Source organism: Clinocottus analis, unplaced genomic scaffold (assembly GCF_023055335.1).
Source record: "Clinocottus analis isolate CAN_PGR_092001 unplaced genomic scaffold, fCliAna1.0.p SCAF_3, whole genome shotgun sequence".
NCBI classification, from domain to species: domain Eukaryota; kingdom Metazoa; phylum Chordata; class Actinopteri; order Perciformes; family Cottidae; genus Clinocottus; species Clinocottus analis.
The window spans coordinates 14,045,262-14,061,386 of record NW_027176042.1 but is presented as its reverse complement, the minus strand read 5'-3'; the positions used below and the strand labels follow the sequence as shown (position 1 = coordinate 14,061,386).

The following is a 16,125-nucleotide window of genomic DNA, read 5'->3' as shown; positions in this document are numbered from 1 at the left end:
TTTTCTTGAAGCATTTTTCTCCAGGAGCGACATGACAACCTTGTTAAACAAGTCTCGTGCCTTCTTCATTCAACCTTTGGCTGATGAACTTGAGATTATCCTGGCGGAAACTGCACATTGGCAGAGTAGGCAGTGAACCGAGATAAACTGTCAGAGCCGTGGTTGATGGGCTCCACTATTGGTCATGTCCTGGGAAAGAAGAGACATACATTAATGTCTTCGTAAATTTCCTGTGAATGAAAACACAACTCCACAGCAAATTTTCACAAATCTTTAGACTAATCACCGGCAACTAGGTTGTTCCCTCATTAAACACATTCAAGCATTAAACAAGCAAACACTGCTAGGATTTAAAATAAAATAACACGTAACCGCATAGAAATCTTGTTTTACTTACTGTGATTATTAATCCACTGTAAGTCAATTCCACTCCTCAGACCAGCTACACCTTTTCAGTTTCCTAGAAGTGTTTGAGTCATGTGAAAATTGAACCACGCAACACGTCACAGTCTTGACTCAAGAGACGTCCCTCCCTCTCTCTCTCCACCTCTCTCTTTCTCTCTCTCTCTCTCTCTCTTTCTCTCTCTCTCTCTCTCTCTCTCTCTCTCTCTCTCTCTCTCTCTCTCTCTCTCTCTCTCTCTCTCTCTCTCACCCCTCTCTCTCCTCTCTCTCTGTCTTTGTTTGATTTACAGCACAGACTAAGATAGTATAGAAACTTCCTGCTCTGGATTTCTCATTACAGCATAACCAGCACGACCTAGCTGGGTCAGAGTCCTCAACTCCTTTTCTTCTTTTTTTAAATCAAAACCAAACTTCTCCTTTAGTGTTATTTTAAAGTAGCTTTTTACACAAAGCGACATTTTATTGTCACAGTTAACAACAATGTGCAACTCAGTCTTGTTATGTGTTTTGGCAAAGATCCTAACTTTTACTGTTGTTTGTGAACTGTGCCTTGATTATCAGGTTTATCACCCTGCCCGTGAGAATGCACATACCTTTGAACTACAGTTCATTGGGTAAAGACAATCCCATGCAACCCAACAATAACAAGCGCCTCAACGCCAGTTTGACTGGTTTGACCACTTCATGTGAAACTAAATTCCAAACCCTTTTCTGTTCATTAATCTCCAGAAATGTGTTCAAACAGAGCACAAAAAATATAAAAGCACATTGTGTTTACTTTGTAAATCAATGTGGGAGAGTTAGTCACGCCTTTAATGTTTTATTAAAGTTACGTTTTGAATGCAGAAAAGCATATGTTAGTTTAGTGGACAAGAGAGGATTGGATTACTATTCCCAAAACTGTGCAATGTGATGTGCATCATTGTGCATTTCCCTTTATTTCTTTTTTCACTGTGCATTGTCTACATTTGTGAACACCTTCACATACTGTTAACCAGTTAGCTCAAATGACGAAGCCTGCGCCATACAAACACATAAAAAACAATGAATTTGAAGCCGTGTTGTTACTTCTTGACACATATTACATAACGTAAGCAGTAGAGTGACATTCCACTGCTTCCGTTTTCGGTTTTCATAGTGGATAAACAGGCCTGTGCCAGGTTAACTTTAATGTTGAGTCCAAGCTGTGGCATTTTGTTAATATGACAGACAAAGGTGATCATTTTATCTATCTTTAAGAGCTGTGTTCAAGCAGGCCACTTTGGATCAGACATGAAATGCTGCAATTATTAGATGTACTTTTCACCTCATCTCATATAATTTAATTTGAAGAATTTCGAGAATTATTCCAAACAAATTGACTGACAAACCCTTTAGATTAATTAATTTAGTTCATACAAGACAACCGAAGATACGTTTTGTTATTGGTTCATGTTAGTAACTGGTGAAAGTATTTTTCCATGATGAATTAGTTTATGTTTTCACTTATTTTTATTTTCAAATGAAATCTCTATAAGTGCTTCAACGTGGTTCCCAGTTAAAGAATGAAATCGTCCAGGGGTCTCTGCAGGGCAGACTCGGCAGACATGAGCCAGCAGTCATGTGTCGGGGAGGAGACGATAGTGTAGTCAACAGCACTGGCCCTACAAAAGAAAGACATGAACATATTAATTCTTAATCTTTGTGTATAGGCTTAATAACAATTAAAGCACTCTCGAACAGTGTTTTCTTTTATACCAACTGAAATGTACCTGGTAACGTCAATTTCCTGATCTTTGCTCTTAAGTCGTGTTGATGGACTTTGCTGCACCTCCTCATAAGCTGCTGGCTTCAGAGCTAGACACACAGAGGTCAAACAATGAAGTAATGGCACTGATGCATGCACCTAAAGAGATACTGCACAACATATTATTATTCATTATTTCCATCACATCCACCACAGCTGGGTGCAGTGACTGATTCAATATAATTTAAAAAACACTTTATTTGAATTGTCTAATACATTTAATGTATTGACCTAATATAAAATCATAAAATAAAATCCAGCATTTTCACGCACCTAAAATTCCTGAAACGTTGTTGTCCAATGTCTTCAGTCTCAAAACCGGCCAGAGGAATTCTTCGCCATCCTTCTCATGAATTAAGATGACCATGCGTGTGTCTCCAGCTGCAATGTCTATTTCCTTGTCCCGTCTAATCACTGTCAAACTAGAAAAATATGCACCACGTTTAAATTTTCTTATCGAGTTTTTTTAAAGGCCCTGCATTAAATTATTGGTTATTTCGCTTTTCTGGGCTGATTTCAACCTTGCATAGCACAAAGTGCCTAACTATTTCTCGGCCAAGACTATTTTAATGCAAAGTCACCTTCCAGCAGTGATGACATCAGGATAATGTCCAGTGTGGCGGGTCAGTGTCTGCCCCTCTCGTACAGTGATTTCTTTAGTTTCAACCTCAACAAACAGATCAGCCTTCAATTGGATGTCAATCCTTCTGAAGCCTCCGTTCTCAACTGAATCAAGGTTACCACTCACATACAGCTCTAATACAAAAGAGAACAAATGCAACTCAACACCACATTTATACACAGTACAAGAACACGCATCCTTCACTGAAGTAAAAGTACCAGTACAGTCTAAAACCAAAAAACTCTGTTTAAAGTGAGTAGTGATGGTACAGAGAGGAGTATTACTGACCTCTGTTGGGATGATGAAGTAGTCTAAGGTGAACTTCTCCAGTGACATCAAAGCACAGCGGAAGAGACAGATTCTCAGTTTTTAGCAAGAATCTGTGAGAAAGAGGAGCTATAGAGAAACAGAGTCACACAGCAGTAAGAAGCACCTTCAGATTATCTTAATTAGAACATCCTATAGGTGAAGTGCCACTCTTGCACACATTGCTTAAATAAACTATAAGATGAATTACAAATATTAGATACTTTACCAGGACGTGCACTGAATGTCACAATAGTGGGAGGTTTGTCTGGGCTAAGGTGCATATGGGTGCCCAAAACAACATCTGTAAATACATTTGCACAACACAAGTTGTATACAATAATAATACAAAGTATAAGAGGAATTTTTGTATTAATTGACAACCATATTCTGACATAACCGCAGCTTCAAAACAAACTATTAAATGCACACATCATTCTAATCTTAAAGTTAACTACATACTTTATTTAATGTTGTTTAAATTTAAATGCACACAAACAACAATTTTAACTATAAACAAAAGAAAATGTGTGTGTATTTTTTCTTTGTTCAAATTGACCTACAAGTAATTTTACCAAAGGAATTTGGTGGAAAGTTTAGGCCGAGGGGCATAGAAGATGTGACTGAAATTCAGATCAAATTGCAGTATCAGATGGATATTTAATTTAATGAAAAGTAATTTTACCTGCAGATTCCAGGAAGTGAACGTCGTCGAAGACGAGGTCATGAACCATTTCTGGAAAAGCGGTGAAGTCAAAAAGTTAAAACTAGTGGGAATTTTCTTTCATGTACATTTTCTGTCAAAATATAAAGACATTGCAACTTTTGTTGATTTTGCTGCAACTAAAGCTTGTAATGTTTGAATAGCAGTGAGGAATTACTTTCTAAAAACTCTAAATATTATAGATAACACAAGTTACAAAGTTGTTTTTAGTATCCGGGAAAAGCTTTGCATCATACATCACAAAAAAGAAACTAAGATATTTACTTTAAATTTAGAAAAACTACTTGAATATTACATATATAATAGGGTTGACTGTTAGATAAGAGCAACCCTTTTGATGCTCTAAATATTTTGCTCATAAGATCATCATTACATGGTTGCACCTTCGTCATAAATACAGATGGAGGATAAACATTGCCACAATGCCTTAGTTTCCACAAACTCTGGGTTTCTGAGATGAACCCATCTCTATATTCAATAAATCTAACTCCACTCGTGGTCATATGAGAACAGTGCACATGCGTACCTGGCATTGGAGCAGAACCAGACATTTGCATACCTACCAAAAGGAAAGTGATGATAACATGAAATTAGGATAGAATTATAATGTGTCAATTAGCTTGCACCCTCCTCCACCTTCATTTTTCTTTTCAATTAATTTTTCGCATAATGAAAACAAAATATTGTACTGCAAAGAATGCAAAGATTTACTCATGAGAAATATTTGCTATATGCTTTATGCTACAAAGAGTATATTAAATATGATATATTAGTAATTAATCAATAGTGTATCTAAATAAAAACACGCACAAACAAAACAGCTTTTACCCACAGGCAGTCAGATGAATGTGTATCAAGAATGTGTAATAGATTATATTATTATCTGTTGCGTTAAAACAATGCAGATGTGTGTCTATTTATGGCTTACCTCCTCCACCGCCTCCTGTAAAAAAAAGAAGATAGCATGAAATTACAATACAGTTGTAAATAACTTTGAAAAACAAATTAGCTTGCACCCTCTGACACCCTCAGTTTATATTATAGCAGGATTCCCTTCCTCTCATGACGGGGCTGTGTGACATAGCTTGGCCGTGGATTGCCCTGCTAAGGATCAATGACACTGATGATGTAAGTTATAACCACTTTAGCAACGCAGCAGCACACTGGGATAACACTGGGAAATGGTAATTTTGTCAATGGAATTATTTACCATCTGTGCAGATATGTATCCATACAGACATATATAACTATGAACGCACTGATGTAGTGTGACCTCACTCGTTTTTTGTGATTGCTGTCTATAGTTTTTCGCATAATGGGAAAACAGCATGAGAAATGTTTGCTATATGCCCAAATACAAAATATGTGTATGTCTCAGTACGCTGCAGATGTGTACACCCATGTTTTAACTGGCCTATATTCTGCTGTTAAAAAGGAAAAAATTACTTCATTAAATTAGGAAAAACGTGTCAATGTGTTAATTTAAAATAGTTAAAATAGTTTATTAGTAAATTAGCTTGCACACTCTGGAGTGTATCATAAGATGTGGGTACTCCAGGTTTGACTAATCATCAATCAGGTGTAATACAAACTTTGCCTAAGATGCAGCACCTGTTTCTCATGTAACCTATGTCTTACCTCCTCCTCCGTGTGCTTTGAAAAAAAAAAAAAAAACATAGCATATAATTAAAATACAGTTGTTAATAACTTTGAAATACAAATTAGCTTGCACTCTCAGTTTATAACTAATCCGGAGATCAAGATTCCCACCATCCCAGATACGTCTGTGTGACATGGCTGGTCTAAGGACCAAAGATGACACTGATGATGTCAGTTATAACCACTTTGTTTATGGACCTGCACATGCTTGAAGCAACAAATTTAAATATGCTCTGACTGGTCAGTTTCAAGTGGTCGAGTGTGGCCAGATTGTCACGAGTTGGTGAAGTGTTGCTCAAGTAGTCATTGAATAGTTATTTTGTAATTCAGGGTTGACTGTTAGATGAGAGCAACCATTTTGATGCTACTGCTAAGAATAACTAAATATGTTGCTCACAAGATCATCATTACATAGTTGTACCTTTGTCTTGAATACAGATGGAGAGTAAACATTGCCTTACTTTCCTCAAACTCTGGGTTTCCCTCTGAAAATGTGAACTAATCTCTATATACAGTTAATACAGAACAGTGTATATGTGTACCTGGCATTAGAGCAGAACCAGACATCCCCATACCTACCAAAAGGAAAGTGAAGATAACATGAAATTAGGAGAGAATTATAATGTGTCAATTAGCTTGCACCCTCCTCCACCTTCATTTATTCTGTTCAATTAGTTTTTCGCATAATGAAAACAAAACATTGTACTGCAAACTGGCCTACATCCTGCTGTTAAAAAAGAAAAAATTACTTCATTAAATTAGGAAAAACGTGTCAATGTGTTAATTTAAAATAGTTAAAATAGTTTATTAGTAAATTAGCTTGCACACTCTGGAGTGTATCATAAGACGTGGGTACTCCAGGTATATCTTGACTAATTATCAATCAGGTGTAATACAAACTTTGCCTAAGATGCAGCATCTGTTTCTCATGTAACCTTTTGGTGGTGATTCACATTTTTTCAAAGCATATTTGGAGTGAAAAAGTGTATAAAATAGATGCAGATGTGTATCTATGTCTTACCTCCTACTCCGCGTGCTTTGAAAAAAAAAAGAACATAGCATATAATTAAAATACAGTTGTTAATAACTTTGAAATACAAATTAGCTTGCACCCTCAGTTTATTACTAATCCGGAGATCAAGATTCCCACCATCCCAGATACGTCTGTGTGACATGGCTGGTCTAAGGACCAAAGATGACACTGATGATGTCAGTTATAACCACTTTGTTTATGGACCTGCACATGCTTGAAGCAACAAATTTAAATATGCTCTGAGTGGTCAGTTTCAAGTGGTCGAGTGTGGCCAGATTGTCACGAGTTGGTGAAGTGTTGCTCAAGTAGTCATTGAATAGTTATTTTGTAATTCAGGGTTGACTGTTAGATGAGAGCAACCATTTTGATGCTACTGCTAAGAATAACTAAATATGTTGCTCACAAGATCATCATTACATAGTTGTACCTTTGTCTTGAATACAGATGGAGAGTAAACATTGCCTTACTTTCCTCAAACTCTGGGTTTCCCTCTGAAAATGTGAACTAATCTCTATATACAGTTAATACAGAACAGTGTATATGTGTACCTGGCATTGGAGCAGAACCAGACATCCCCATACCTACCAAAAGGAAAGTGAAGATAACATGAAATTAGGATAGAATTATAATGTGTCAATTAGCTTGCACCCTCCTCCACCTTCATTTATTCTGTTCAATTAGTTTTTCACATAATGAAAACAAAACATTGTACTGCAAAGAATGCAAAGATTTACTCATGAAAAATGTTTGTGATTTGCAGTGGTTCTCAACCTTTTTTCAGCACCGTCTCAGCTGCTGCACTATTATTGAATTATATTATTATTATTATTATTATTATTATTATTATTATTATTATTATTATTATTATTATTCAGTGATGTACACACTGTGAAATATGTTAAACAGCCAAGTACCCACTAACCAGTGCAAAGAATTGTTGGTTGAACAAAAGATGTAATACACAGCACTATGCCATCAGTGTTTGATTTAATATAAAATATCTCAAATTTAATTCATGCCATACACTTGCATTTTACTGAACATTTATTAAATTACTGTTTTTAAAGGATTTTTTGATGGATGCTAATTTTAAATACTTTTTTTACCAAAAGTATTTACCCCCTGGAGTGCCTTCAGCTACCCCCATTAGAGAACCAAGTTTAAGCTATAGAGTATATGAAATACACTATATTAGTAATTAATCAATAGTGTATGTCTCGGTACGCTGCAGATGTGTACCTTCATGTCTTACCTGGTAAACCATAGCTTGCTGTTAAAAAGGAAAAAAAGACAAAATGAAATTAGGATAAACATGTCAATTTCATGATTAGTAAATTAGCTTGCACACTCTGGAGTGTATCTTAAGACGTGGGTACTGCAGGTCTCTTCATCTTGCTGATCCATAAAGATTTTACAAACATGAATTGCTTTTGCACATTTAGTTGAATTAAAAAAGCTTTTTAGAAGTAAATATATATTTTGGCTAAGCATCAATTAGATGTATTAGAACTTTGCAAAGATGCAGCATTTTTTAGAAATAACGGAACACGATGAAAACGGCTTCCTTTGATAATAACTTGCACTCATAGTCTAAGAATGATACATTAGGTGGCGTGAAGTACCATCAGTACTACCTCCCAACAACCTCTCAGCTGCATGTATTAATTTAAAGTGTGAATGTCAGAATTTCGTCCCTTTTTGTTGATCTCCTTCGTGACCACAAATATCAATCTTGCCAAATAAATAACATTCTGTGTTCTGATAGAAGTGACCACCTTTACAATTTATTCAGACTATCAGGGAAGAAGCAGGAAATGTATTCAAATATTCAACATGGTCTCTCCGTCTCCTCTTGTGCTGTGCACAGGCAGCCACTCCTCACAGCAACCAACACAACCCCCAGGCTTTATGCAAATTATGTCACAACTACGTTGCCAACACGCAAATGCCCTAATCACATAATCTGGCAACTTTTAGCAACATTTTTTCGCGGGAGTTTGTATCCGTTGGCCGACTGATAGTGAAAACAAGACTTACAGGGAACCAATCTGCATGCTGACAGTGTCAATGTTCTGTTACGACCCTCAAAGCATAAATCAAAGCATTAACGCAACTTATACGTAACCAAAATAATTATCGTCAGTTATTTTTTACATAATGTAATGTTCTGCGAGGAATGAGAAGATTTACTGTTGAGGCTGAATGCTGTTAGTATGTTTTTGAGTAATGTTTGAGATGTAAATTGATATGTTGGCTATGCATCAATTGGTTGTATTAACCTTTTGCAAAGATGCAGCATTTATTATTCAACTTGTTGGCTGTGTCTGATGCATATTTAGTGCAAAAGTGAATAAAATACAGTATATTATTAATTAATCAAAAGCGTATCTGCCATGTTAGGTTGGTGCAGATTGTTATGTGTGTTATATCTTACCAGGATATGAAGCTAAAAAAAAAGAAGAGAACTTACAGTTAATTTACTTGGGCTTGTTATCAATTAATCAATAGTGTATCGTTCACGTCTTACCTGCAGGCATATGAAATTGTGCTGTTAAAAAGACATGGTGACAAATATTTACATTTATTTGTCAAAATAATTATGCTATGTCTTGAATTGCTGCAACGTTTTATGGAATTGCGAATTAATCAACTGTCTTTCAAATACCACCTGTTATCAAATCATACAGATGTGCTACTTTTGTTTAATTCACATTTGTGTTTCTTACGTGTATGTAAACTGTGACTTCTCCGACCGGAGAAGTCTTGGTGACTGGACATATCTGGTGCTCCACCTTCCTTGGGTTTATGGAGCACATCTGAGTCTTCCCCCTGGGGCTTGGTGACCACCATTGACGTGAGAGGGGTTACGAAGCTGTACTTCAACGACAGCTCCAAGGCCTGTTTCTTCACTTTATCTTTCTCAGATCCAGACAACACCAGCCTGTATCACAATTGATGGACATGAGTTTTAACCATTACAGTTGACTTGACAAGAAAGTATGAGGAAGTTACACAATAGCTAACGTTATATTTTGCTTGTCTAGCATTGTGCAGTTGCTGTCTGTAGGCTTCCCCTATAATAAGATACACACACCTACACACACACACAAACGCACACACATATGCACGCACACACACACACACACACACACACACACACACACACACACACACACACACACACACACACACACACATGTAAAGTTTTTACTTGGTCAACACATTAGAACTGAAATAATTCTGAACGCTAATTTTAGCTACCTATGGCTAATACATTTTGCAAGGGACAGTCATCATTTCTGCTCAGTCGTCTACTTAAGAAATTAATTCTCAACAACTTTGATAATTAATTAAATCCTTTAAGTCGTAACTCATAACATTCTCTGGTACAAGCTTTTCAAATGTGATGGTTTGCTGTGTTTTACAGTATTGTAAATAAAAAAAAAAAGTTTGTCAGTCAAAACAAGCAATTTAAAGACATCACTCTGACGTCACAAACTACCTCTGTAGTAGCTCTCGCAATACATTTTGCCATGACACACTATAAGCCGCACACTGTTGCTACTGGTAATAAAGAGAGAAGATTTCACGCTCACTCTTTCTCCAGAAGCTGTTTGACTGTGAGGTAGGCCCAAACCCTCTGGATGTGGCTGTCGGACACGGTCCCATTGGATTCCACGGTAGCATTTGTCTCATTAAACATCACCCTTCTGTTGCGCTGTCATAGTCCAAATAATATTATGTCAGGTCATGTCATGAATCATGTTATATTTATTCATACACAAGGCTTTCACAAAATATTAGAGCTGGTGTGCAGGGATGAGCAAGCCTTACTGAAATGGCGACAACTTGTGGATCAAAGGTTTCAATGTCGTTGTCGGTGATTTGGCCGGCCACCACAATCTCAGAGCCATTATAATATTGGCTGAAGCTAGTCTGGGTTAGATTGGTCCCACCATTATAGATCATTGTCACATCTGTCAACAGAGGAGTGGCCACCTCTTCATAGAAACCCTGTTGACACACATTATGGAGACTGTATGAATGTTTATCTCTCCACAGCCAACCATGATCAATATTATCTTTGACAATGTAGCAAAACACTTGGTAAACAGTATTTATAATGGAAGCAAGTGATTTCAAATACTTTCAGCTGTAAATCCGCATCAGAGTCTTCATAAATCCGTCGAGCTACGCCATTGTTCTGCAAGGACATCGTCTCGAGGAACTCAAAATTGACATCAAAACCAAAACCAAGGCAGTAGAGTGGAAATTTATCCGCGATAGCCCCTCTGACATTTGAATGTATGAGTTGGAGATTTGTCACCCCTGCAACGACACAAGACATGGGGCTTGAAAAAGGCAAATTCCCTTATAGAAGTTTCTCAGACCTTTTCTGTCATTCCCTCTTTTGGCAAAAATATGTATGTGCACGGGCACAAGAGTGTGTTTAAGAGAGGGGAATAACAGAAATGTTTATGTAAATTATTATTAATAATAATAATTAGATTTTTAACGTTATGATTAAAGCTTTGACCTTTTTAGTACAGCCCTACTTAGTCATATGTTCTGTCCTTCTATGAACCCCACATTGATGAAAAATACAATTTAAAAAAAGGCATTCGATGTCGACTAGCTCACATATTATCATACTGCTCTCCTCGTTGATAACGGATTCTCAAAGCTCCTCAAAATTCTTAATTACCATCGCCATTTCGCGTCTATATAGTTAGAAAATGATGCTCTGTACATTGTTGCTCAATCTGCTCATGCTGACGTCACGACCCCGACTGATGCATTGAACATAAATAAAGTTTTTATCACAAATCATGAAATCAGATATTTGGGTCTAAGTTGTTAGACCCAAAAATTCCCAAACGGGAATTAACATTTGACACGGTTCTGCTGTTCGCTGCGTCCTTTTAAAAAATATTTGCTAACGTGTGTGTATGTGTGTTTGTTTCATTTCAAACCTGATGTAGGGTCTCCATCGGTGAGAAGTATAAGGATCGACGCGGACCCTTCTCTGGGATGTGCATTCAGCATACGTGTTCCCTCCAATACTGCTTTGTTAATGTCAGTGGCTGAAATGAAATGAAAACGTGTCATTACCAACATTCTGCTGTGCACTGTTCCCATCACTTCATGAAATGTTTATTTAAAACCTCACATCCTCTTTCATGTATATTGCTTGCAAATGTCTTGGCACTCTGCAAATTGCCCTCGTTGGCCTGAACAAGTTCTCGTTTCCAGTGCACAATGCTGCTGTCAAAAGTGATAAGACCAAAGTGGTCGTCCACTGCCAGGTCATTCAAGATGTGGAATAATGCTTTCCGGGTCTGCACAAAAACATAATTTACATTTAAGAACTTTTACTCAATAAAAAAACCATGCAGCGATATTTATTTATTGTGATTTTGTTTATTGCTTTAATTAACTGAAATGAATTCAAACTGGAGGCCAGTACTGTGATCCGTCACAAACTCACAATACGTTACCTGTTGTATTTTTTTGCCGTACATTGAGCCACTTTGATCAATAACGAAGACAACATTTTTTGGTATGCTGACAAGACCGGATGGAGCAAAGTGATGAACAAAGTAGCCATCTGATTTCTTGGGGCAAAGAAAGTTTGATTGGTTAGTAAAGGGTGTTGAAAAGACAAGAAGATAAAGTAGCTTAAGTATGGTATTTTGTAACTTTGCTAATAGACAATTCAAAGTTTCTCTACCTTGATGTCTCCCAATAAGGAGTTTCTGTTGACGTCATAAACAATAACCAGATCTCCATTCATACCCTCCTCACCACAGCTGTCACACGTTTTCTGTTGGTCCTCAGTCGGGTAGAAATACACCCACGCCTGGAAACAGGATGAACCAGGTTTTACAGACTATTGAAAGTAGTTTGACAATAAAAGTTGATGAACGGGTTTATTGTTAAAAAAGATAAACATTAGAGATCCAGCGTGTACCTGTTTGTCCACTTGTGTTTTGGTGATAGCAGAAGCCACCGCGTTGGTGCTCAGTCCTCCGTTAACCTCCAAGAAATTGATGCCTGCTTTCTCCTTAATCTGCACATCAACCTGGCATTAAGAATGAAATCAAGTAGTTAGAAGCTCAGACAATGGGAGATGTTTCTACCCCGGCATTGTTTTCCTGAAGAGATGGCAACAGGAGACAAACCTTGAAGTCTTTGACAGGCTGCATGGGTCGAGCGTGGATCTGCAGCTCGTACTTGCCAAGCCTGCGTTTCAGCAGCTCCTCATATGTGAGTTCAAAGGTGACCTTTTTGTGAGCGGCCACGGTCACAGAGGTTTTAAATTCCTCCAGGGTCCTTCCTACAGAACTGCAACAGACACAATAATCATTTCATTAAAGCAGTGGTTCCCCATTCTTATGATCCCTCATCGCAGGTTATGACCTTAGTGTAGGTGTGAGATGTAGTTCCACTTTGATTTGTTGTCTTGGCGTGAGACCTGAAGATGTTAATATAGCCAGCAGGACATATATAAACATTATGGTGTGCAAGAGATAATTGTTTCTTATTCTTCTCCTTTATCCCAAAGGACAAAGCTAATGAAATAATGTGTTGATCCATATACCTGACAAGCCCAGCACTTTGGCCACGGGACACAGCCTCGGTGTACTGCTGCTGAGCTTTCTCTTTGCCTTTCACAGCACCATCGTAGACTTGGCCATCTATAAACCTGAAGAAAGACCAAGGAAATGTTTGTGTTGAAGGAAACTTTTGAGTATCCTATGATTAACCTTCACGTTTTGTTTATGTAAAATGAAATAAACATTTCTGTAAATATAATGTATTTCTTTACATACATTCTGAATTTAGAGATGAAGGCGTTTTTCGGAATCCGGACGTGAAATTCTATTTCCTTTGACTCGTCCATGCGATTGGCCACACGGCTTGTGATGACAGTGGTTGCGTAACGACTGGTCACTGTTGAGTTGATGTGAAAGCTGTAGATATCCCAGTTGCCCTGAACAAATAACAAAGGAGGCACATTTCACAAAGAAATAAATGGTTTAGTTTACTGACTGGCTCATGGCGAGCTGACCAAAGATCAGATGACGGTGAAGCGTGGGTGGCATCAGTGAAATCTCATTGGTCAATGCAAAAACACCCAATTCTTGTTATTTTTCATCAAGTGTTTGGAGTGGTGAAATTCATCTCAGCACATTTACTCAATACTGTACGAAAAAATGTCTGATATACATTTACGCCACGTCTCAGAGGGACACTTTTGAACTCTACATTTATCTTAACTAAAGGTTTTAAAAGCCTTCCTGTCCAGTAAAAACCGTATTTCTTTAGCTTTGCAGAATTTTAATGTGAATGTTTGTGATGAACTGAAGGATGAAGTGTTCCTTTATGGTTGTATTTAAAGAGAAAATGCTCCTACTTCTTGAAACCATATTGAATCAGATGGAAAATACATGAGGTTGCAAACAGGGCTGTTTTTCAGAGATTTGTAATTCTATCAGGACAGCAATGGTACAAACATATGAAGATATTATAGAATATTATCCAGGCTAGTATATAAAGTAGTATATGAAGTAGTTAACGTCAGCACACAAACTTGAACATCTACAACAGAAACATAGATGTTCAATCAGAAGTAGTACTAATTAAAAAAACAGCAGATATACTGGTGAAACACAGATGGATGATTTTACTTTAGAATGAGTGCTTTTACCTTTGATATTTATAGATAATTTTGCTGATAATATTGACATATTTTTACTTTGAAAAGGTTTGGAATGCAGGACTTTTTTGCAGTAAAGTATTTTCAAAGTGCGGTTTTAGTACATTTACTGAAGGTAAGTGTCTGAATACTTCCTCCACCACTGGTGTTTACTACTCAACCTTTACTAAGGCTTAACCCTGTAATGTAATGACTAATAAGGACACTAAATTGCTTACTTGAAATCATTCTCTGTAGTTTTTCCATAACCTAACCTAAATAAATAGATATATTTCATAAATGAAAAATGTCCTTACAGCTCTCTCTTTGTCTGGTTTTGTGGCCTTACCTTGTTTGGTTGTGTAGTGGCCAAAGCCAACAGCAGCCCAAAAAGGGTGATTTGCACCACAGCTCTCTCCATGATGGATCACACCAGAGTGCAACTCAGGCGGCTAAAACTGTCTTTTGAACTCAAACAGACAAGGACATCATTGTGTACATAATCGCTTTTTTTTTTAAGGGCAAACTCCTCTTTCTCGATTATTTCAACATCCACTCACTTGCACACCCACACACAACATACTACCAGGAATCAGACGCAGCTAACAGAACATTTTATGACAGGATGAACACAAGCTGAAATTTACCAGAAAACAAAGTGAGCTTTAACATTGAGGATCCAGCCTGCCCTCCAGGAAACCCTTAAGATGATCACGCAAACATAGACAAAGCTAATGAAACCAGTTTGTGACTAATATTGTATGGTGTCAAGCAAAAATGGATTTATTATTTCTGTCTTCAAGTATGTACAGCTTTAGTGAAATGTACCGATCTGACAACGTCAGGGATTAGCAGGGAAAACAGGTGATACAGCAGGCAAAAGGAACCATACACCTTGCTTTCATTGCAAGCATTAAAGAGATCAAATACAGGATTTACTGTTAAAAGCACAACAAAAATAGCTGCATAGGAGATGTTCTCAGAAAAAAAGAAAAACAATCTATATTTCATCATTGAGGAAATTCTGCATTAAAGACAAAATATTCAGTTTAAATTGAAAAGCGGCACTCCACCAATTTTATACAGAAACTCCAGTTCACTTATTATGACTTCCACTGTTGTATAAAGTGGTTCTCAAAATTTGAAAAATAACGATGGCGTCAAAGGTGATATCGACTTGCTTAATGTGAAATGTAGGTTACATCATTGCTTGACCCCTAGTCTGCCTGGATCATTACACTAAACCTACTTCTTGACTGTAGATTTTTGCCACTGCTCTGTTTTACCAGGATACATCATCGTATTGCTTTCAACAAATTCCTCTTGAGAGGAAAATCTCCTTGGAAAAGTTATACAAGAGAAGGAAGTGTTAAACGTGTAGTTTTTGAGGCAGCACTATTGAAATAACTGATAGCGTGATAGCGTATTATTTGTTGGAGATCTTTGAATTAAGTCAGCCATAGTACATACATAGCTGTACGAGCCAGATGATCTTGTGAGGCCAGCATTGAATAAACATAAATTAGAAAACCTATGCATTATACAAATAACATGTCAGACAGTTCTCTCAAACAGGCTTCTTAATAATTCACATTTTTCATGTGGTAACATTACCATATTATCACCATTTGTCAAACAGCCAGTTATCTCATAAAAACCACAAAGGCAACCATATATAAAGCTACAGACTGCATTAGTAGAGGTATGTATGATCATGATTCTGACTCATGTGTCGGGTCCTTCAGCCCTCCTTGCCGTCTCAATATCAGTTTCTCTTAACAATATCTTACTGTGACTCACCACTTCAACCTGTGCACACACAGAATATCAATGCATTCATGCAGGTGGTGCAGGTGGCAGAGCAATCACACAGGAAAATTACTTCAGTCAATAA

The 16,125-nt window shown here is 37.2% G+C and overlaps 1 protein-coding gene across 1 annotated transcript; it reads right to left on the bottom strand.

Moving 5' to 3' along the window:
* Nucleotides 1-1,911: 1,911 nt before the first annotated feature.
* LOC137796071 (inter-alpha-trypsin inhibitor heavy chain H3-like) lies at nucleotides 1,912-14,652 on the bottom strand. Its single transcript, XM_068593722.1, has 24 exons — nucleotides 14,581-14,652; nucleotides 13,366-13,526; nucleotides 13,134-13,238; nucleotides 12,715-12,877; nucleotides 12,504-12,614; nucleotides 12,264-12,392; nucleotides 12,031-12,147; nucleotides 11,703-11,871; nucleotides 11,506-11,616; nucleotides 10,680-10,861; nucleotides 10,367-10,546; nucleotides 10,129-10,250; nucleotides 9,259-9,473; nucleotides 9,060-9,080; nucleotides 8,967-8,978; nucleotides 7,785-7,802; nucleotides 7,639-7,669; nucleotides 7,081-7,113; nucleotides 3,346-3,521; nucleotides 3,099-3,206; nucleotides 2,770-2,944; nucleotides 2,462-2,610; nucleotides 2,154-2,238; nucleotides 1,912-2,045 (listed from the first exon to the last, which is right to left on the bottom strand). Exons 1-24 carry the CDS (start codon nucleotides 14,650-14,652, stop codon nucleotides 1,940-1,942), a joined length of 2,751 nt encoding a protein of 916 aa, XP_068449823.1. The 3' UTR covers nucleotides 1,912-1,939.
* Between the last annotated feature and the right edge of the window lie 1,473 nt (nucleotides 14,653-16,125).